This window comes from Artemia sp. Qi Xiang Cuo, chromosome 16 (genome assembly GCF_049724085.1).
Source record: "Artemia sp. Qi Xiang Cuo chromosome 16, ASM4972408v1, whole genome shotgun sequence".
Taxonomy (NCBI): domain Eukaryota; kingdom Metazoa; phylum Arthropoda; class Branchiopoda; order Anostraca; family Artemiidae; genus Artemia; species Artemia sp. Qi Xiang Cuo.
The window spans coordinates 20,268,968-20,292,566 of NC_142809.1; the positions used below are offsets into that span (position 1 = coordinate 20,268,968).

The 23,599-nt window shown below is 37.3% G+C and overlaps 1 protein-coding gene across 1 annotated transcript in view; it reads left to right on the forward strand.

Annotated features, from left to right (window-relative positions):
* The first annotated feature begins 1,262 nt into the window (after positions 1-1,262).
* Positions 1,263-23,599, forward strand: part of Rga (CCR4-NOT transcription complex subunit regena) — a 77,033-nt gene continuing 54,696 nt past the window's right edge. Inside the window, exon 1 of the mRNA XM_089102820.1 lies at positions 1,263-1,382. Within this exon, the coding sequence (XP_088958946.1) occupies positions 1,316-1,382 (67 nt within the window). The 5' untranslated portion in view covers positions 1,263-1,315. The remainder of the gene's footprint in view (positions 1,383-23,599) is intronic.

Consider the following 23,599-nt stretch of genomic DNA (forward strand, 5'->3'; position numbering starts at 1 on the left):
ATTGGTTAATACAAGAATATTTTTGATTTTTTTCTTTAAGAATCAGGATTTCGGCTTGCTATTCATATTTTTGCCGAAATTTTGCAGCAAATTTTAATAACAGTTGCACTATAGATTTTCGGAAGGATGGGTACAGGGAATATTATTTATACAATAGATTGAAAGTCTTTACTTTTTGAACATATATATGGCTTAAGGAATTATGAAGCCTATCAGGTTACAACCTTGAGCCTAGACAAAATGTTAATCGATAACCCGCCTCAACATGCCCTGAAAGTTTCAACATAGAGTGTTCCTAAGATATCACTTATATGGCGTTTCGACAACCTTGAACACACATAATGTCTTTTCATATTGCTATAATGTACCTAAAGGGTTCTTGTCCTCATATTTTTGGGGCTTTTGGGTAGTTTCTTTTTTCGTATATGCTGACAATCTTATGTTCGTTAATCGGAAAAATTCTCTCTGCATGTGTCGATGTTGTTCATCCTTAAAATCCAATCAGAAACTGATTTAAGTTTCAAAAAAGTTTCATTTAAGTGATTAAGTTTGATCACCATCAAAAAAGTGAGTAATGTTAAATTCTAAATTCCAGATGACCCTGCTTGATAGTGATTTAATTTCAGTAGAGCGTGTTGACATTACTCAGGGCTTTTGGGTTGCAAATTGTTGATTGTTATCTTCCTCTTAATTAAGAATAAAGGTGATCATTAAATATACTCTAAAACTAGGGCAAGTTACATTATTTCTGGAACCACAGAATATACAATAGAAAATGGCTATATAAACTGTATATTTACTCTACTATATATTTTACTTCGCCTCTGCAACAGGGGCGGATCCAGGATTTTTTTTTAGGGGGAGGGGGGCAAAATAGGGTGATCGATAAAAAAAATTTAGGAGGGGAGGGCGCAATAAAAGGTTGATCCGATAAACTTGCGTTAGGAGCGGAGCAAGTTTAATTAACGCAAACTTGAGTTAATTAAGTGAATTACACTACTTTAGACTACGATAGGGGGGGTGCAATGTCGAAGATATTAAAATTATTTATATAAGATATTACAAAGTCTTAATATTTTCTGACCTGACTTTGTTTGCTGTATAAAAGTTTTTCCTCTTCTTTTCTGTCTGAAATTAAAACGTGAGCAGTACAAACTTTGTGCATTTCATAGTTTCGACTATGCGACTATGTTGCGATATTGCGGCCGATGTATTCATGTATCATGTGAGCTTCAGAACTAAATTAAAGGAAGAAGATGCATAAAAAGGTCAAAATATCAAAAATTATTTGAAACAAACAAAAGATTGCTAATTTATGGGCTCACCTTCTCCTTCGCAGTCTTTTCCAAGTTCTTTGTATGGTGGAGCATCTGGTGCACTAGGTAAGCTGGGTGTGGTACTAGTGTTACTTATTTATTAATTGTAAGGTAACAAGGTGGAATTTACATGTAAGCCTAAGCTTCATTTTTGGGGTACAAGAATTTTGGAATTAACAATAAGACACTATTTAGAGATTTCTAGTTTCAGAAGTAAATATAGACAACAAAGTTAAAGCCCAACCTGGGGATAAATTGCCACCTTTATGATGACTTTAGCCTAGGCTGGGTTGTTTAAGGGAAGGTGCCCAATGGATATTCTTTAAAAAATTACATTCTATAGAATGTAAAAATAATATCCAACTACACTTAGTATCAAGATAAAATATCATGCTAGACAGATAATAACCTTCTCTGTCTACAATTACCCAGCCCAGTCTTGATGCAACCGATTGCCCAAAATACTTGATAAATTCAATTCAATTCAATTCAAGTCATCATAAAGTCACCTTTATGATGACTTTAGCCTAGGCTGGGTTGTTTAATGGGTAAATTTTTACCAAATCATGTTATTGACTTATGAATAAAGTAAACATACCACTTGATGCCTTTTTTATGCTCTTTCCAAATCTGATAATCATTTTTGTCTGAAATGAATTTTACCCCCACCCCTATATATACCAATTCAGGGTAGCCTCTATATTTGCAGTAAATTTTATTTCTGATGTAAATGGGAGGTAAGTTTAAAATTTACCCCCAACCCCCTAATGTGAAAATATATACCCTGGGTAAAATTCTACTTTAGCTACTTTTGGCTATCTTGGGAAGGGGTTAGGTTAGGACAATGAGACTTTCAGGGATGGGTCTACAGGCTAAAGTATGTCCCGGGAAGGTATTTTGAAGTACCTACCTCCACTCCTTCTCCCTCTAGAGGGTCATGAAATTTGCCTACATGACAGGTCTATACCCATTGAAATTTTGACAAAACAACATTTTACCTTAATTTTCAGTTATCAGTTTCTTTTTCTCTGGCTTTAGCTCTGAAAATGCAATTTCAGTTATTTGAGCAGAATTTTAAGACATATAAATAGTTTATTTTCAAAATTTAGGAAATGTATTTGCATATCTTTAAAACCTTATAAATTGAGATTGAGCAAAGTTGTGAAGCTGAAAACCATTTTGTTGTACTTCATTTAAGCAGAAGATCTATTTTGCAAGGTTTCACTTCTATAACACATAGATTTTTAAAGGTCATCAAAGGTCAGGACCCTCTAGAGGGAGAAGGAGTGGAGGTGAGTACTTCAAAATATCTTCCCAGGACATACTTTAGCCTGTAGACCCATCCCTGAAAGTTTCATTTTCTTAACCTAACCCCTTTCCAAGATAGTCAAAAGTAACTAAAGTAGAATTTTACCAATTGGTATATATAGGGGTGGGGGTAAAATTCATTTTCAAAATGATTATTATATTTGGAAAGAGCATAAAAAAGACATTGAGTGGTATATTCACTTTATTTGTAAGTCAATAATATGATTTGGTAAAAAATTTACCATTTAATGTATCTCAAATAGCAAACTAATAGAAAGGGAAATAATTCTAGTGAAATTTTGGTCATATTTTTTCTTATCAAGGAGGCACACTTGTGCCTCTATAAAGAGGCAACCCACCACAATGTTAAGCAATTTCAGGTCCTAGAGGTCGCAGAGAGACTGTGGTAATTGCATTTTGTAGCCCAAGCTCAAACTAAGAAACTTGCAAAATTTCATCCTCCTCCAACTTTATCTTCATGGGGTAAACTGGGCTGGAAGTTTCGACCCTCCCACCACAGCCCCCCTTTAACGTTGTCCAATTGGGCTGAAATTTAGAGGTTATCCTCGAAATTTCAGCTCAATCCAATCACTCCTTCCCTGTTTTCAAAAAACCAAATATAGCCACTTAAAAATTCATCATCATTTCTTTTTTTTCTTATCCATGCCTACAGGCCACAGTTGGCAACTGATCCGGGTGAATGAGGACTCATTCAAAGCAGAATTTGACCTGTTAGGGACTTTTGATATTTTCAGACCGAAAAAATTATCCCCTAAATTTACATTTACGAAAAACCTCGTTTTCCTATAATAGCCCATGTTAATTTTTCCCACCACAACCCCGTTTAACATTGTCTGATCAGGCTGAAATTTAGAGGATAAGCTTTCCTGGGGCCTGGGAGCTTATCCTTGAAATTTCAGCTCAATCTGATCACTCCTTCCCTGTTTTCCAAAAACCAAATATCAAGTTTTGTAGGAATTTGCTTGCATCGAAAATAGATTCCATTTACTAATAAACAATTACAATTGTGTCTCTTTAGTCCAGCGGTTGCTACTCCAGACTGTCAGGCAGAAAACCCGGGTTCGATTCACCGTCCGAGCAAATTTTTTATATACTGAATTTAAACTTTAAAAAAGAAACTCAGTTTCTTTTTTAAATTATTTGAAAAAAATTACGTTTTCTAAAGAGTTAAATGGTAAGTGTTAAAAAAAATTACGTTTTCTAAAGAGTTAAATGGTAAATGATATCATCTATTTTCCCTTCTTATTTTAGTTTTATATTTGTGTTTAAAGCTTTTTCCAATAGGAAATGTTCATAATTCATCAAAAAAAAAACGTCCCCCCATATCCCAAATCAAATTCCATAGTGAAAGATACCCAACATCGCTGGTCAAGCACATTATCTGAAAGTTCTAATGATGGCTCCGATTCGGAGAATAGGACAATGATAACTGTAGGTCCTAATGCAACCATAAATGATGATAATGGGTTTCAAGAGGTCCTCTCTAGAAGCTCTAAAAAAAGGAAAAAAATCTCCCCAATTAAAAGCATTTCCCCTCTCCCTGCCCAAGATCCTCCCTCCAAAAACTTACAAATTTACCTTAAAATTACTCCCACCACCCCCTTTGAAATAAAAATGATCACTGCAATAAGAGTTGCAATTTTTAAATTGCTAAAATCAATGTTCTCTCGTAACATTAACCGTGATGGATCTCTGCTTATAGCTGTAGAAGATCAGAAATCAGCAGATACAATAATTAACCTTAAATCCCTTCTGAATATCCCAATTATTGCTTCTAATTGGAACCCAAAACAATCACCAACAAAAATTGTAGTTTACAATGTTCCCCCAGAGATATCTACTCAGGAGTTAAAAGAAGGCCTCTCAGATAGGGCTGGAAACACAATCCCAGTTGAGGATGTTACCCAACTTGGAAAACCTAATTCTACTGGCCTAAAAACTAGTAGATCCTTCTTATTCACACTAAAGGATAAAATTGATATCCCAGAAAAATTATTCCTATTTGGGCAAATCAAACCACACAAGGAATACAAACCTAAGCCTATTCAGTGTCAGAAGTGTTTCAAACTGGGACACACGACAAACAAATGCAATGAAATTCTCCAAGAGTGTAGTAATTGTAAATATTTACATCCTAAAGAGCTGACAACTTGCAACAACACTCAGCCTACAAGCATCAATTGCAAAGGCCCACATGAATCTACAAATAAATCATTATGCCCTGCATACAAGAAAAGAACTCTAAAACTCCAAATATCAACAGAAAAGGCCATCCCATACCCCTTTGCAGCAATGGAAGCAAATGCAGCCCAACAATACCAAATAAAGCCTGTAATGAGACCAACCAAAACCCCCAAATCAAATGCCCCCAATGCATCAAGCACCCCATATAAAACACCATCTTCTAAACTCCCTAGCTCAAATCCCTATCAGAAGGAATCACCAAGCCAGCAAGTCTCGTTTTCCGGTGAGATGAGGCCAGCCTGGCCCTTCCTCCCAAGAAGAAACAAACCAGAAACACTACCAGGAATCAATCCTTTAACCAACAAACAGGATGCACTACCAAAAATGCAATCCCCAAATATATGCTTATACATTATAAACTGTAATGCAGTTCAGGCCATGAACATACATCAACTACAGAAAATAAAAATTATTGCAGAATTGGCAAAAATCTACATCCCAGATGATATGCTCATTCAAGCAAAAAAAGATCTTGCTTTACTTTTAACAAAGCTGAACATTGATACACAGTCATATGAAGAATAAATCAACAACACAACATTTATCAATACTCCAATGGAATGTAAGATCACTCACAGAAAATAAGCTAAATGAACTAATATCATTTATGAATAATAATTCCATTAATATTGCTTGCCTCCAGGAAACTCATTTAACCCAAAATCAACAAATTAAGTCTCTGGGATACACTATCCTGAGAAAGGATAGATCTTCAGAGAGAAAAGGAGGTGGTGTAGCTTTATTAGTTAATAATAATATAAAATTTTGTGGCATCAATTTTCCAGATTTTGAAAATGATGTTGATGTAATTGGTATAAGTGTTTGGCTGAATAATTTAAAAACCTACATAACCCTAATGGCCAAAATTCAGATGCCAAGGATTTCTTTAATTATATAAATAATTCTAATATGTTAAAAAACATCATTATTTATGGTGATTTCAATGCCCACAGCCTTTTGTGGGGGAATAAACCAGCAAATAAAGCTGGTAAATTTATTGAGCATATGACTTCAAATAATAATGAATTAGCTGTTGCTACCCCTCCAAACCTAAATACATATTTTAACCCCAAAAGTGCCAAATTCTCCACAATTGACCTACAAATTGTGTCTTTAATTTTTTTGAACAAAATTTACATAAATAAAATTGATAGTCTTTGTACAGACCACTTTGCTATAGTTTGCTCCCTAAATAAACCTGCTGAAACTTCATCTCATACCTCCAAATATATCAACGCTAAAGCAAATTGGTCTATTTTCCAAAATAAGCTAAATGATGAAATTACAAGTTTCACCCAAAGTTCATGCATTTCCTACACAACAGTTGACACACATGCTGAAGCATTGACATCTTTACTAATAAATACAGCTAATCATGCTATCCCCAGGACAACACCTAAGAAAACATTCCCTAAACAAATTCCTAAAGCATGGTGGACAAATGAGTGCCTAAATAAATGGAAGATAAAAAAGGCAGCTAGGACAGAATTCATAAAAAAACCAACACCTACTATATATTTAAAAAAAATTACAAGCAGAATCTAATCTAAAAAGGACTATAATAGATGCTAAATATAAATACTGGAATAATTTTGCAAATAATCTCTCCAGAGAAACGCATGAGCCAATTATACATAAAGTCATAAGCCACATATGTGGGAAAAAGACTTCTCCCAACCCACTCCTGTATGAGCTTATACATAATAATACCCATTATGACAATGATATTGAAAAGGCTAACCTATTTGCAACTCTTTTTGTTAATAAGCTAACATCAAACAATCAAAGCAATCTGTCCACAATTCCTATGAACCCTAGTTACCAACCATGCCCAGGATCCGAGTACATAACTAATCCATTTTCAATCCAGGAATTGAATAATGCAATACATCATATTAGGTCCAAAACTAGCAGCAGCTATGACAATATACACCCTACATGGATAAAGAATCTCACACCTTCATACAAACAAGAACTGCTAAATTTTTATAATCACGCTTGGGCATCCTCTAGGTTCCCCAATATATGGAAATGTTCGTCCCTCCTACCAATCCTAAAGAAAAATAAACCAAAAGATAACCCTGAGTCTTATAGACCCATAATGATTACACCTGTGATGGGGAAAATAATGGAGAAAATGATTTATCACAGACTCCTCTGGTTTGTTGAGAAAAATAACATGATCCCACACACTCAAACTGGATTCAGGAAATACCACTCCTCAACAGATGCTTTCATTTTGCTAACAAATGCAATAAATGAATCTTTCTCAAAAAATAATATCCTAGTGGCAGCTTTCCTTGATTTTGAAGGAGCATATGACAATTTGAACCACCAAATCCTTTTAAATAAACTTGAAAACCTTGGAGTACCTCCCAAGCTAGTATCCTTTATTAAATCCTTCATAGAAGTGCGAAGTTTCATTGTTTGTGTTGGTTCAGCCTCTTCACCCCAAAAGACAATATCCAAAGGCCTACCTCAGGGAGCAGTCCTCAGTTGCCTCCTATTTGCCCTATATCTCTGGGACATGAACCTACCCCACACGAATCTACAATATGCTGATGATCTGGTGCTATGGTCATCTGGCAACACCTTTCAGATAGCACAGTCAAATCTGCAAAAGTCACTTTTCCAGTTTGAAAAATTCTCTCAACATTCAGATTTACCCATTGCACCCACCAAGTCAAAAATAATCCAATTTCACAGGAAGCAAAACCATGTTAATGCAAAACTAATTCTAAATAAAACAACTATTCCAGAAGATAATAATATTAATTACCTAGGTCTCATGCTTGACCAAAAACTTAATTTCCACCTCCACATTTCAAACACAATAAAAAAATGTTATAGAAAAGCAAATATACTAAAAAGACTTCTTTCCACACCCTGGGGTTGTAAGGAGAAAACCTTACTCCAGTTTTATAAATCACATATAAGACCCCATATTGATTATGGGCTCATTGTATATGGTGCATGTGCAAAGACCCAGATGCAAAAAATTGAAACAACACAAAATGATATAATACGTCTCATATTTGGTCTTAGGAAACCCACAAGCACCAAGTTTCTGCTTATGGAGAGTGGATTAACAACAATAAGGGATAGACGTAGTATTCTCTTGATAAAACATCTTACAAAAATTGAATCAAATAGCTCACACACATTACATAATTGGTTAAGAAATCCAGCCATGTATAGAGGTATTGCAGATGAGTATGCCAATATTCAAAAGAAGTTCCCTGTACCAGCAAAGTCTATTGCACCTACTTTCCCCCAATCCCCTCCATGGAAGTGGTCATTTCCCATAATAAATACTGGATTTTCAAAATGGAATAAAGATTTAACCCCCATTGCTTTTGTTCAGAAAAAATTTGCTGAACTTAATACAATTACCTATAAAAATCACTTCCAAATGTTTGTTGATGGGTAAAAAATGAATGAGAAGGTTGCAAGTGGTGTTTTCCTTCCTCACCTGAAAATTGCAATGGGCGAGAGATTATTTAATAATTTATCTATAATGTCTGTGAGTTAAATGCCATATCTGGCATTAGAACACTTAAGCAAACCAATCTTTGATTGAAAATTTGAATAATATTATCATCTATTCCGACTCTTTATCAAGCCTTGAGTTGCTGGCCTCAGCTCCTCAATATAAGTTGGACATTGACACTTATCATTGTCTCAGTATTATTGATAACCTTGTCAAGTGGTATAAACACTTACTTTCAGTACATTCTAGCCACCTGGCATAAGTGGTAATCATCAGGTTGATGAAATAGCAAAAATGCTATAAATATTGACGCAAGTGGGAGACCAATCCCATTAGAGATATTTACCGATGGAGCTATCAGATATTAATTTTAATAGATTAATCCTATCCTTTCCCCTTCCCAATAAGCATCTTCTAAAATTTATCATAGAATTCGTTCTGAACAAATGGACTAAATTTCTGCATTCTCATAAGCTTAATTCAAGTGGTTCAATTCCCTGTCCCCTTTTGCAGGCATTGTATATGAATAATGAAACAATTGACCATTGCCTATTTGAATGTAATATGCTGACGTCTGCACAACATACCTGCTTTCTAAACTGTTAAAATACTTCAAACACCACAAAATCCCACTATCAGCCAAGAGCCTAGCCAACTATACCTGCACACAGAGTATAGAAATCGACATCTATCATCTTATATTTGAACTCCTAGAGTCGAAAGATCTGCTGAAAGATATCTGAATATATCTAATAAATATGAGGCAATCAAGCCAGTAGCTCTGTAGCCCACAGAGTGAAGCAAAAGGAAAAGGGCTAAATAGTGTTACTGAAAAGCCCGCCTGCTGTTAAATAGAAGAAGAAGAAGAAGAGGTCGACCCTTAAAACGTACAGGGATTAGGAGGCACAGTTGGGGGGATGTTAAAGAGCCTGAGTCACAAGTTCGAACCTTAAAACGTACAGGGATTAGGAGGCACCCTGTACGAAGTGATTTGAGTATTCAGGAATTAAAAGCCTTAACACAAGAATGTTCAAGAGCGGGGGGTTTGGGGGGCGGCAGCCCCCCAACTTTAACTCCTGACATGATCAGTTAACAGTTAGTCAAGCAATAATAAGTAATAAACTGTACAAAAACGTGCAGAAATTATTTGAAAAAAACTACGTTTTATAAAGAGTTAAAGAGGCTGAGTTACAAGGTCAAACCTTAAAATGTACAGGGATTGGGAGGCACAGTTGGGGGGCTGCCGCCCCCGAAACCCCCGCTTTCGCACCCTTTAAATAAAAAAAAAAGTTTTTTAAACTGAAAGTAAGGAGCGACATTAAATCTTAAATGAACAGAAATTATTCCGTATATGAAAGAGGCTGTGCCCTCCTCAACGCCGCGCTCTGTACGCTAAAGTTTTTATTGTTTAAAAAAAAGAGTTGTGAGAAAGTCAAACTTTAGCGTAAAGAGCGAGGTGTTGAGGAGGGCACAGCCTCTTTCATATATGGAATAATTTTTGTTCGTTTTAAGATTTAATGTTGCTCCTTACTTTCAGTTTAAAAAACTTTTTTTTTTTGTTTAAAAATGCGAAAGTGGGGGGTTTGGGGGGCGGCACCCCCCCAACTGTGCCTCCCAATCCCTGTACGTTTTAAGGTTCGACCTTGTAACTCAGCCTCTTTAACTCTTTAGAAAACGTAGTTTTTTTCAAATAATCTCATATAAAGGATGGTAAAGGGGGATATTAGTGGTTCTAAAACATTTTTGTTGGAAATGAATTTTACCCCCATCCCTATATGTACCAATTCAGAGTATATATTTGCACATTAGGGGGGAGGGAGGGGTAGTGGTAAAGTTTAAGATTACCTGTCATTTGCATCAGAACACCCCCCCCCTATTGTGCAAGTATATACCCTGAATTGGTATATATAGGGGTGGGGATAAAACTCATTTCCATCAAAAATGATTGTTATATTTGGAAAGAGCATAAAAAAGGCATTGAGTTGTATGTTTACTTTATTTGTAAGTCAGTAATTTGAACTGCCAAAAATTTACCAAAAAATAATATAAAGTGGGCCTAGGCTAGTCTAGCCTACCATATGGCCACTTTGGAAGGAAATATTCAGAACAATTGTAAGTAGTGTGTCTACTTACACATTCAAAACAATATTTCCAAATAGCCTCATGATGGCTTTTCTGACAATACCCCAAATACCCCCTAATGGTCCCAAATGTAGACACTAGCCCTAATAGGCTAGCATGATATAAATGTCCATTAATTGAGTCTCATGATACATTGTAGGTAAGGCTGTATCCAGGGGGATAGGAGGTTTGACCCCCCTCCTTCTCCCAATTTTTTTTCTGACTTGTAAAAACTTAACAAAAACACATTAAACAAAATTTTGATATTTATTTTTGAAGTTTTTTGTCCCCCCCCCCAAAAAAAAAAATACTGAATATGGCCTTGATCATAGGTTATTTGTTTAAACAAGTTTCTGCAGTAACAACTTGATAGATTTTAGTTTTCCCCTAAGTTAATTACAACAAAATTCAGATAGAAAATTATTTGAACTGATTAAAAAAGTGGATAACAATGGAAGAAAACATGATATTCTGATTAATAGAAATATCTAATTAACTCAATTCAAATTCATTTATTTAATACTATAAAATCTAACTCTAATACAACAAAAAAACACAAGCTCTAAAGCAAAAAAAGAGAACAAATACAGCCAGGAGCATCCTGAGGCTTATTTTATTGGGCAGCAATCTTCATAAATTTTACCAAATTGCTACCTGATTTATGCCAAATTTTCTGCATAAATCAAGAAGTTTGCTAACTTTTGGCTGATTATGCAAAATTTCTGTCAAAATTTTTGCCTTTGGCAAAAATTTTACCAAATTCCAACAAAGTTGCCCTCCCCTTTGGGAGGCCCCTGAATATAGCTGATTTTACAGCCCCCAAAGCTGAGCTTGTAGGGGACTTAATTAATACAGCAACATTACAAATGCAGAAAAATAACACCAAATATAGAATAGATCTATACATCAATACATAACAATAAAGTAGCAAAAATTTACAAAGAAAAATAAACATATAGGCAAACATCAAAATATGAAATTTTTGTCCAGTTTAGAAACTACAAGCAGATTTAAATAATATAGGAAAAACTTCTCATATGAAATATCAGGGGAAAGAAAATTCCATGGCTTAGTAATTAGATAAACTTGGAAAAATTAGTTCAAAAGAGTGGAAGTTCAATGAATAGATGGGACTTATGAAGGGATAGGGAAAGATTCAAAGAAGAAGCTTTTTTGAAAAAAACCTACACAGGCTTGTAGAAAGGGAACAATATGAAAATTTATAAGCTAGAAGGAGACATTTCTTTTTACCAGGGAATCAGATTTTTTAATACCAGTATCATTATACAAACAAAAAGAGGGGTACCTTAGGGGAAGGCCAAATATAGCTTCATTCTGGAGGCATCTTATGGGAGTTAATAGAGAAGAACATGCCACACCCTAAACAGAACAGCAATAAGAAAGTCATGAATTGAAAAATGCACAATGCAGTGAGACTATTACCTCAGTGGGAAGAAAGGATCAAACTCTGTTGAGGACACCAACCTGCAGAGAAAGAATACCCTGGAGATAGGAGAGATGAGGCATATAAGAAAAGCTAGTGTCCTAAAGTACACCCAAAATTTTAATTACCTGAGTTTGTTGAATAAAGACATTACCAAAATACAAATTCAATAAACAAGGAAAATCAACCAGGGAGCAGTGAAATGCCATAAACATTACTGTACCCCTCTTAGACATATTAACAACAATTTTGTTTGCAAGGCATGTTAGGGATAACATGAGCTAACTTTAGGGATAATGCTCTGTGCTAATGATGTTAAACTTACCTCATTTTCAACAAAAACAAAAATGTTTGTGTCATCAGCAAAGATCATGAATTGCACTCTCTCCAACATACCAGTTTCTACAAGGTTGTTGATGAAGAGAAGAAATGGTAGAAGACCCAGAATCAACCCCTAGGGAACTCCACTTTCTACTGTAAAAAGTCTTGATGTTTATTTATTTGAAATAGAAACCCAGGTCACCTAGAACAGAAAGGTAAGAATATTACATCCTTCCTCCTTTCCAAACTAGCGAGCTGGTACAAAACATAATAAACAAATTCCAATTTTAAATGCTAAACACACTGCTATAATACGTTACTGTATTTCTTTATGAGGAGGCGCTAGACCCGCTCCCTTTTTTTTTTTTTTTTTTTTTTTTTTTTTTTTTTTTACAATGTTCACTTCATTTTTGAAACAGGGTGGTGGTGGTATTCCTTTAATTCACGGATTACCATTTCACAGGTTAAGCCTCTGGACTGGATTCACAGCGCATCCGGTACGGGTTATGTAGGGGGTATCATGGAGTTCTGTATGGGTCACGTGACTGGTGCTTGGTACAGGTATGGGCCTGTTAAATGTTGGGCTATGAACGCGAGTGAAGGGTTTCAGACGGTTTTCATCTGGTGTTCTAGGGACGAGGGTAGGCATTGTTTCTGATAGAATCAGTGGTGTGGTTGGAGTATCTGTATGGGGAATCTCTTCAGTTGTGGTGGCGTCTGATGACTGAGGTTGCTGACAGACTGTCTTTATGTGGCGCCTGGTCCTTCTGTAGGTTGCTCCGTCGTTTTTCTTAACTATGTAGGATCTAGGATTTACATCTGCTCTTGTGACAATGTCCGCCTGCCAGAGTTTGCTGTGGATTTGGGCCTGTACAGGTTGTCCAATGTGTAGGGGTTTCAGTTGCTCTGACTGTCAATCATGGTACTTGCTCTGGCGTGACTGTTGCTTCATTCGATTCTGTCAAAATTGTCTGTGGTTAATGGTCTTTGGTGCAAGCAATTCTTTGGTGCATGGGATTATTGATCTGAGATTTCTGCTCATTAGCAATTGTGATGAGGAGGCCAGACAATCAACTGGGGTGTTCCTGTACTCTAGCAACGCCAACTCAAAATCATTTCCAGCAATATCAGTTTTACTCAGGATATCTTTGGCCGTGTGTACAGACCTTTCTGTCAATCTGTTTGATTGGTGGAAATGTGGTGAAGATGTGGTGTGGGATATTTCCCAATCCGATATGCATTTTTGGAAGACGGATGATGTAATTTGTGGGCTATTGTCAGTAATGAGTAAACGAGTATTTCCATACCGAGCAAAATGATTTTTCAGGTACGGTTTTATTTGGTTAGCATTTGTACTGCCTTCCAATCTAGCAACTTCGAAAAATCGACTGTAATAGTTGACTGTAATGATGAAGCATTCTCTGTTTTTGTAAAAGAGGTTCCAACCGATTTTTTTCCGTGGTAAGTCAGGGATGTCATGTGGCCTCCAGGGCTCTTTCTGGTTAGAGTTTTGGAGTCTGGTGCATGCATAGCAGTGTTTGATATGTTCCTCAATATCTTTTGTCATCCTTGGCCAAAAAATGACTGAGCGAGCACGCTGTTTCGTTTTTTCGATACCCAGATGTGATGCGTGTAAGCAGTTGAGGATATCTTTGCGGGAGATTTTGGGTATGACCAGGCGATCTCCTTTTAGTATAATTTGGTCTATGACCGTTAGGTCATGCCGGACATTCCAGACTGGGGTGAGAATTGCTGGGAGGTTTCTTCTGGATGCTGGCCAACCACTTTTGATTGTCTTAGCCAGCTCAACCAATTGAGTGTCAGCTGTTGTCTCTTGTTTGAGCTTTTTAAGTCTGTCATTGCTGATTGGTTGGATTGACATAATAGAATGCACATATGATTCGATCTCCTTTTGCATCTCTCCATCCTCTTCAGGGAGATGCATGCGTGACAGGGCATCGGCAACTGGAATCTCTTTGCCTGGGCGGAATGTTATGGTGAAGTCGTATGGTTGGATTCTCAGTAGCGTCCGCTGGAGTCTCGGTGACAACTTTGATATTGGACGATTCAGGATCACTTGGAGAGGCTTGTGATCCGATATGATTATGAACTTCTGGCCATAGAGGTATTGGTGGTAGTGTATGCAGCCGAAGAGAATAGCACATGGTTCATTTTCTATCTGTAAGTAATTCTGTTTGGTGCTGTTCAAACAGCGTGATGCAAAGGAGATTGACTTCCCATTTTGAATAAGGGTGGCTCCTAGGCCAAACTTTGAAGTGTCAACTTGTAGTTTGATGTTCCCTGCTTTTGGATCGAAAAATGTCAATGAGCTGCAAATGGATTCTTTGATGTTGTTCAATGCTATATTGTTTTTTGGCTCCGACTTGAGCTGTCTCTGATTTACTAGGCTATGTAGGGGCTGATTTAGTGATGCTAGATTGGGAATGTACCTTGCTAGGTAGTTCATCATTCCCAGTATGGTCTGCAGTTCATCCTTGGTTGATGGGGTTCTCATTTCTTTCAGTGCACGGACCTTTCGTGGGTCTGGGTGGATACCACCTTTTGATATTGTGTCCAAAGTATGGTGTGCTGTTACACCCAAACACACATTTCTTTAGGTTGAATTTCACATTCCTTTTACATGCTCTGATTAGTGCACTGTGAACATTTGCATCGTGCTCCTCTATGTTTTCCCCAAATATAATGATGTCATCGACTATGACGGAAAAACCTTTAATGCCTTCAAATGCCTCTTCCATACGGTGTTGAAATTCATCCTGCGCTGAAATAAACCCAAACGGCATGCGTTTGAACATGTATCGGCCGTATGGAGTGTTAAATGTTGTTAGATGAGATGATTCGTTGTCAAGGATGAGAGACCAATATCCGTGACGGGCGTCCAGCTTGGTGAAAAATTTAGCACCAGAGTGTTTTAGTATTGCTTCGTCAAATGTGGGCATTGGGTGGTGGGGTCTTTTGATGGCCTTGTTCAGGTCTTCTGGGTCAATGTAGACCCGGAGGCTTTTGTCAGGCTTTTCGACCACAACTGCAGCATTTACCCAATCTGTGGGGTAAGTAACCTTTTTGAAGACTCCAAGTGCCTCCATCCTGTCTAGTTCCTTCTTGAACCTGTTTTGGAGAGATATTGGGATGCGTCTGGCTGGTACAGCCTTAGGTTCGGTTCCTTCTTTGAGTGTTATGTGACACTCACCTTCGAGCTGTCCTATACCTTGAAATACGTCTTTGAAGTCCTCGATGAATGGGTTTGGTTTTGTCACAGTAAGTATCAGCTTAATTAATTTTAGTTTCTTGCTGGTTTTGAAGCCTAAGATTGGGACGGGGGCGTCTTTCACTATGAAGAAGGGCGGTGTCTCAGTGCATCCGTTGGTATATGCGCAGTTAAAGCTGCAAATTCCAAGCGTTGGGATATTTTGTCCTCCAAATTTAGTAAGAATTTATAGTTTCTTATTGACTTTAGGACTTGGTTAAAATGTCTTAAAAATGCTTAAGGTATGATGTTGGCCTGTGCTCCCGTGTCAATTTTGAAAGTGATATTGATGTGTTCGTTGATTAGGATCTTCACATAGGGCTGATCATCCCCTTTGTTCATGTTTATGGTGTCTATGAAGAGCTCATCATTGCTGTCTGGCTGATGCTCGTTTGTTTGATGTCGTTGATTTATTACGTTCACCACCTTTTTGCTGCTTTTGCAAACCTTTGCAAAATGGTTTGGTTTTTCACAGTTACTGCATATTTTTCCTTTTGCGGGGCATTTGTGGGAAGGTGAATAATCCCCTCCACAGAAATAGCATTGTCTTACAGATGGGGCATGGTTTGATTTCTTTGCCCTCCTGACAACATCCACTTCATGCCTTATGCATGTTTCTTGATAAGCTTGGCTGCCACAAGTATCAGGCTGAGACATTGTCCTGAGCTGCACCTGGGTTTCTATATGTGTTCGCACTATAGTAATTGCTTGTGACAGAGTTAGATTGGAACCTGCTTGGAGGAGTTTCTCTCTGACTTTTGCTGAAGAGATGCCACATACAAGTTGGTCTCTTACCATTTCATCTCTCATGGCTGTTGTGGAATATGCACATTCACGAGCCAAAAGATTCAGATCAATTATGTATTGATCCACTGGTTCACCATCTCGTTGATCACGTTTATGAAAGAGATATCTTTGAAAAACTGTATTGCACTGAGGGAGGAAATATTCACTGAACTTGTCCATGTACGGTTGAATTTTTTCCTGTTCATCAGCTGTAATTATAAAGGAACTAAAAACGTCCCGCCCTTTATCTCCAAGCCAGATCAGCAGGAAGGCGCATTGCACTTTTTCTGTCTTTCCGCTAAGAGGTCCTTGGAACATCAGTTTTGCATGGTTGTTAAATCTTGTCCACGCCTCTTTAAGGTTATCACTTGTCCAATCCATTGCAGGGTACGGGACGTTGGTTTCCATGTTTTTTTTTTTAGAGGATCTGACACCATGTAGAAAGTCTCGATGTTTATTTATTTGAAATAGAAACCCAGGTCACCTAGAACAGAAAGGTAAGAATATTACACTACAGGCACTTTGTGTGATTTGATCCCTTTAGTCTCTACATACTGAAAACAATCTGAAAATTATGATTCAAACCACTGGAGCAATATGCCTTTTATTCCATACCTTTCTAATTTCAACAACAACAGTGGATGTTTGACCATGTCAAAGGCTTTGGAAAAGTCCAAAAAAATACTTATTACCTTCTAGGTTCCATCTTATGAACTCAGCTGCATCAGTTAGCATTGACTCGATAGAGAATCCAGCTCTGAAGCCAAACTGAGATTCAGTTAATACAGGGCTGCCATCACATGTAACTGCCTGAAAAAAGCATACAAGTCTGCTGTACATCAACTTGTCAAGAATTTTTGAGAAAATAGGCCTATAATTTGATATCTTAGATGGGTCATCCTTCTTGTAGAGAGGCATAACTCTTGCAATTTTATAACCTTCTGGAGCACAACCAGAAAAGAATGATAAGTCAAAATGTGTGGCAGTGGCAGAGATATTGTTGAAGAAGCTTTTTTAACAACAAAGCTACACAACCCACTTGTCTCCCCACTCCTGGAAATATTAAAACTAGAAATTACTCTATTAACTTCTTCTAGAGAACAAGGAATTATGAATAAAGATTCCACTACAGATGGTGAATCAACTGAAGAACTTATTGAATCTATTAACAGCTTCTTCTGTTAAGAATTTGGACTGGCCAAAATGGAAGGAACATGAGAGTTTTGCTCCTTTCTGACTTTGGTTGATAGCCTTGTTGATGACAGACCAAAATTTTTTAAGGTTTCCACAACATTCATCAATCCTGGAAAGAAAAGACTATTTCTTCAATGCACAAATGAGAGTAGTGAGGTGATTCTTATAATGCTTAAAACACTCAATATTAGATAGATCATCACTCCCTAAAGCCTGCTTATATATTTGTGCTTTATTTATTGTGCACTGTACAAGCCCTGTTGTCAGCTAGGGCCCTGTAGTTCACCAAATAATTAAACAAAAATGCAAATCCTACAGCCACCCAATCCACATCCTTTGCCTCAAAAATACCACCCCAATCACACATGGAAAGCTCTCTTTTGTAAATAGAAATATTAGTTTTAGAATAAGCTTGGGCAGGTGTAATAGAGTTTTTAGTACCATTATATTACTAGGAGAAACAGGCCCTCTCATATCAGGAAGAGACAGAAAAAGTGGAAAATGGTCAGAAAGATCAGAAACAAGTATGCCAGCAACAACATAATTTTGAAAATGAGTAGAATAAAAAATATTATCAATTAAAGTTGCAGAATTTCTAGCTTTATCACACTGAGTTGAGAATAATATGGAGGAAAGTAGACCATTAGGTGTTAGACTCTCAAAAAACAAATCTACTCCCTCATCTCCTCCAAGCTGGAGCAAGTTAATATTAAAATCATCCAAAAGACATATTTATTTAGTGGGATCTATATCAAGCTGAGTGAGAAAATGGCCAAGGCATGAAGAGAAAAGATCTGAAGGGTAAAGAGGGGATTTATAAAACAAACTTACATTCTATACCAACGTCTAATAATTCAACAGCAACAGAGTAAATGGCACAATTATTTGTAACTTGCAAAAAACAGACTCAAGGTCTGGTCTTCTCATGTATTTCAGATGATTTTGCGCAAACATGGTAATACCACCAGAACATTTTGTAACCTTCCTAGGTACATTTATTGCTTTGTATTCTGGTAGGGAGTAATCCTCCACATCACTCAACCATGTCTCAGACAGTCCAAATACATGGTAAAGGTACTGCTGGGAATCACCCAATAAAATAGGTAGACCATCCCATTTAGATTTCAGTCCCTGAATGTTCAGACAAAATACATTGAAGGATTCCTTAGTGGACAGTGATGGTGCAATTTTGTAACATATTCATCAACATCATAATAAGTACAGGAAGACAGTGCAATGTTATTCAAGATTTCATCAGACCTTTCACTTTCTGAAGAAGGGTCCTTGAAATATGTATTTTTTAACAGAGAATTATTCAATTGGGGAAATGAGCTTGCACTTTCACCTGACAAAAAAAAAAATAGTAGAAAGTATAATGTGGCACCAGTCCAAATTATGTAAAGATAGTAAAGAATAATAGAGGAATATTGTAACATCATAAAGTAAATTCCTTCAGAAACAGTTAAATATATTGCTACAAAATAAATTCAAATCCATCAATTTAGTTTACTGCATTTACATAACACTTGAAGGTGATAGGATCATAGCTGCAGTGGTAGCTGCAACCTAGTAAAGAGCAAACCACAGCCCATAGTAACCAAAAGTAAAAAACGCGTTTTGAAAAAAAAACTGCCTAGTGAAAAAGAAATTGTCATCTGACATTGATTCAGGAATGGTAACTGTTATTTTGGTCTGTTTTTTAAAAGTAAAAGTTTATTGCAAAAAGGAATTTATGGTGATTTTGAAAAAAAGTCTCAAACCCCTCGAAATGGTGTCAGATCAAAATGAAAAGTATACCATTGAAATCAGCATGGTCAAAAACCTTTTACAGCGAAATTGCAGCCCCCTCCTTGAACAATAAGGAAAATCACTTTTTTGCAAGGTTTTTTTTTGCACTTTTCACTTTTTAACAGGCCTAGTGGGTGACCAGAACATCATAGGGAGATGTTTAATGGCTCATTTGAACAGAAATTAAATTTGCTAGTGCCTGTTTTAAGTGACCAAAAAGATTGGAGGGCAACTAGCCCCCCCTCTCTGTAGGTCTTCTCCCCCCAAAGTCGCCCTATAAAAATCTCGAGATAGCTATTTTGTTTACATAGTTCAAAGGTCCAATAAATATGGTTTTGATGATGATATGGACCTCCGTAAACCCTGGGGAATGGCTGTACATGGTATTGGGCATATCAGTATTGCAGGTATTGGTAGCAAACCACAGCCCATAGTAACCAAAAGTTAAAAAACCTGTTTTGAAAAAAAAACTGCTTAGTGAAAAAAATTGCCATCTGATACTGACTCAGGAATGGTAACTATTATTTTGGTTTGTCTTAAAAGTAAAAGTTAATTGCAAAAAGAAATTTATGATGATTTCAGAAAAAGTCTGGAACCCTTCGAAAATGGTGTCAGATCAAAATGAAAAGTGCACCATTGGTATCAGCATAGTCGAAAACCTTGTACAGGGAAATTATAGTCCCCCTTTTTCAACAACAAGGAAAATCACTTTTTTGCATGGGTAGCACTGATCTGTCTCCCGTTTTTTTTTCCTTTTCAGCAGGCCTAGCGGACTACCAGAACATCATAGAGAGATGTTTAATGGCTCATTCAAAAGCTATGTCTTATATCTACGTGCTTTTTGTAAAATTCCACCATGTGGAAGTGCTATATGGCACTAAAATGGCACTTTTTATGTAATTTCTTAAGGGGTGGCACTAGTAGGCTACCAGAGCATCATAGACAGATTTTTTGTAGCTCATATAATAGATATTGCTCATATCTTCTTCCTTCATATCAATTCCACTATCAGCAAGTTACAAATGGCACTAAAAACAGAACTTTTGGTGCCATTTCTCAAGTGGAAAAGCTGGGGCTAGTGGGCTACCAGAACTTTTAAGAGTTATGTTTAATGGCTCATTTGAAAGCTATTGCTCATATCTACATGATGTTTATCAATTCTACCATTTGTAAGTTTGATCATGGTTGCAGCGGTAGCTGCAATCTCATAAAGAGCAAACCACAGCCCATAGTAACCAAAACTTAAAAAATGTATTTATAAAAAAACTACCTAGTGAAAAAATTGCCATCTGACACTGATTCAGGAATGGTACCTACTATTTCTGTTTGTCTTATAAGTAAAAGTTTATTGAATGAATGAATGATTTTTATTACCCATCTTTAACAATATAAAAAAAGTAAAAATGGAGTAGAGAGAAAATGAAAAGAAAACAACAACACATCAAACAAACGAGCAACTTAAATTAATACTTCAAAAACCAATGGCAAAACTATTTACATAAAAAGACAACCATTACACAGTACTAACTATAGCTTCAAACATACTATGCGTTGGGTCTAAAGATTTCAGGAACTTTTCCCTCCTGGTCACGATCACAACAAAGGGGTCATCGAGTCTGTAACATGCTGAAATCTGGCAGTTTCTTTGCCAGGGGGGAAGGCTAAGCAGATATTTTGCAAACTTATAAAACACTGTACAGATTGTTTTTTTATCATCAACAGTGAACAAAGACCAGAAAGATGACAAAGCTAAGATATGAGAGGTGGCAAAGGAATTGAAGATCCATGCTAGAATGCGGCGGTTATATAGGCGTTCGCGTGATAAAATCATCCCATACGCTTTTTGGATTTTCTGTTTGAAATCATTTATTGGACAGGACCAGACAGCTTTAACATTAGACACAAATGGCAAACCAAGGTAAGTCATTGATGCTGCTGCAGTAACAGTATTACTACATGGCGCAAATATGGAAGGCATCAATTCTTTCTTACAGCAATTGAAAATGACAACCTCACTTTTGCTGGAGTTGAATTCTAGGCCTATGTTAGCATATTCATTAGACAAAACTCTGAAATTACTTTCTATGCCATTGACGGATCTACTCAGATTTAAGATGTCATCGGCATAATTAACAACAGACAAATCAATTCCACGAAAAATAAAGCACGTATTCACCGTCTTCTGAGCCTCGATGATGCTGTTATTATAAAGAGAAGGTGATTATGAAGCCCCTTGGCGAACACCTTTTCGTACTTGTATGAGGAAATCGGATACAGTCAGGATCTGGTTTTTTAGTACCCTTACTCTAACCTTCAACTTAAAATACATGTTCCTATAAGTAGCAATTATAGATCTGTCAAGACCTCTCTTAAACGCAGAGACAAGCAGCTGTGCATGGATACCCGAATCAAAAGCCCCGCGAACGTCGTGGCCTGCAAGTACCACGGTTTCACCTTTAGCATCTGCATCCAGCAAAACACTAGACAAGAGGCTTTTCACGTGCTCGCGGCTAATATTTCTCTGGAAACCGAACTGCAAGTCTGGCGTACTACAAACATACTTTATCTCTTCAATAACTAATAACTCCATCAATTTAAAAAAACGGGAGCAACGGTTATCGGGGGGTAAGAAAAACATTCAGATGGGTCTTTACCTTTCTTGATGACAGGGGTGATTACACCGGTACAAAAAATATCTGGCACTAGACCACAACTAAAAATCATTTGGAACATAAGTGCTAGATGTACTTCTAACAGTTCACTACCGAGAATCAGATGCATACCACAGATATTATCTACTCCTTTAGAGTACTTCTTTATTAGTTTAAGGATAGCCGAACGAACATCCGACACACTCACTGAGTGGCCAAGATCCGGTTCCAAAGATTCTAAACAGAGATCAAGATCTCTCTCAAACTTGCACTCCAATTCAGGATCAGGTGCAGCAAACTTGCTCGTGAAATAACTATTCCTTTCACTTTCACTAGGGGCGGATTCGTTACTAGGCGCTTTAGCAGATCGATTCTTTTTGATGAACTTCCAAATTTTATTTGGATGGACTCGTAGCGACTCACTATTTTCATCAATCACACGATAGCGATGCAAGGCGAGACATTTGGAGAACTGCCGCTTTGTATACAATCAAACACTGTTTACAACACCTTGTTTAGGACGGCCGGAATCAATCCACACACTATACCACATTTTAGGTTGTCGACACGCATTAACCAAAACTGGGTTTTCCGACCATCCTGGAACTTCTGACCCAATTCTCACTTTACGAATAGGAACCGCGGTTTTTTCTGCACAGCGCAAGGCGTGAGTTATTTCACTACAGTAGATATTTAGAAGTATTTGTTTCTCATCACATACAATCGGTGAGCTTTGGAGTAGTTGCTGGAAAGGGTCCTTAATCTTTTCCAGGATTCCATCACACACAGACCTGAACATGGCTAAATTAGCTTTTTTGCCATTCAGTCTTCTGGAACCACTTGTTCTCCTTGGGAGCATCATTTGGGGCATTATTCAGGAGGTACTTAATAATAAAGATATTAGCCACTGGAAGGTGATTAGAAACACAAAAGCCAATATCTACCTCACTATCACCGAGAGTCCTCAAGTCGGGAGAGCAGAGCAAAAAGTCGAGTAAGGACGTGGAACCAGAATTATGCACATACGTGAAGTCTACTCTATTTCTCAGTACCCTCAGACTTGGGCAGGCGTCGAGCAGGATTTGACCTCTCATTAGCATCAGAGAGGCTAGAGTTCATATCTCCGGCAGTAATACATGAAAGTTTTTCCGCCGCGCATAATGTAGCAACAGCGGCTACTTTTCCACAAGCAATATTAAACTTATTGTCAGATTAAACATTCTTGTAGTTCGTTGGCATATAGACTGAGAGCACTACAGTATTTTCAATTTTCACTGCAATATAAAAGTCTGCTTCTTTAAACGTCGAGGCGCGAAGCGAGGCACGGACAATGATAGCAACACCACCAGAAGGACGACCTCTTCCCGAGCTCCTAGAAGGAATGCCAAACAAATTTACGTTTTCGTTTAGTTGTAAGAGCTGGAGTCCCTCAGCCGACAGGAAATGTTCCTGCACGCACACAATGTCAAATTTGTTAGCAAGGTTTTCTAAAAGTGGCAATTTAGATAGTACTCCGCCATTTATGTTTCACGTCACTATTTTCAGAGTGCTGGAGCTAGTCATCGCTTAGATAGGGCCTTTTTGGCTTTTGGACAACTGAAACTGTAGCAGGGGTGCTTATTGGAGCCACAGAGGGCGCACTTCATC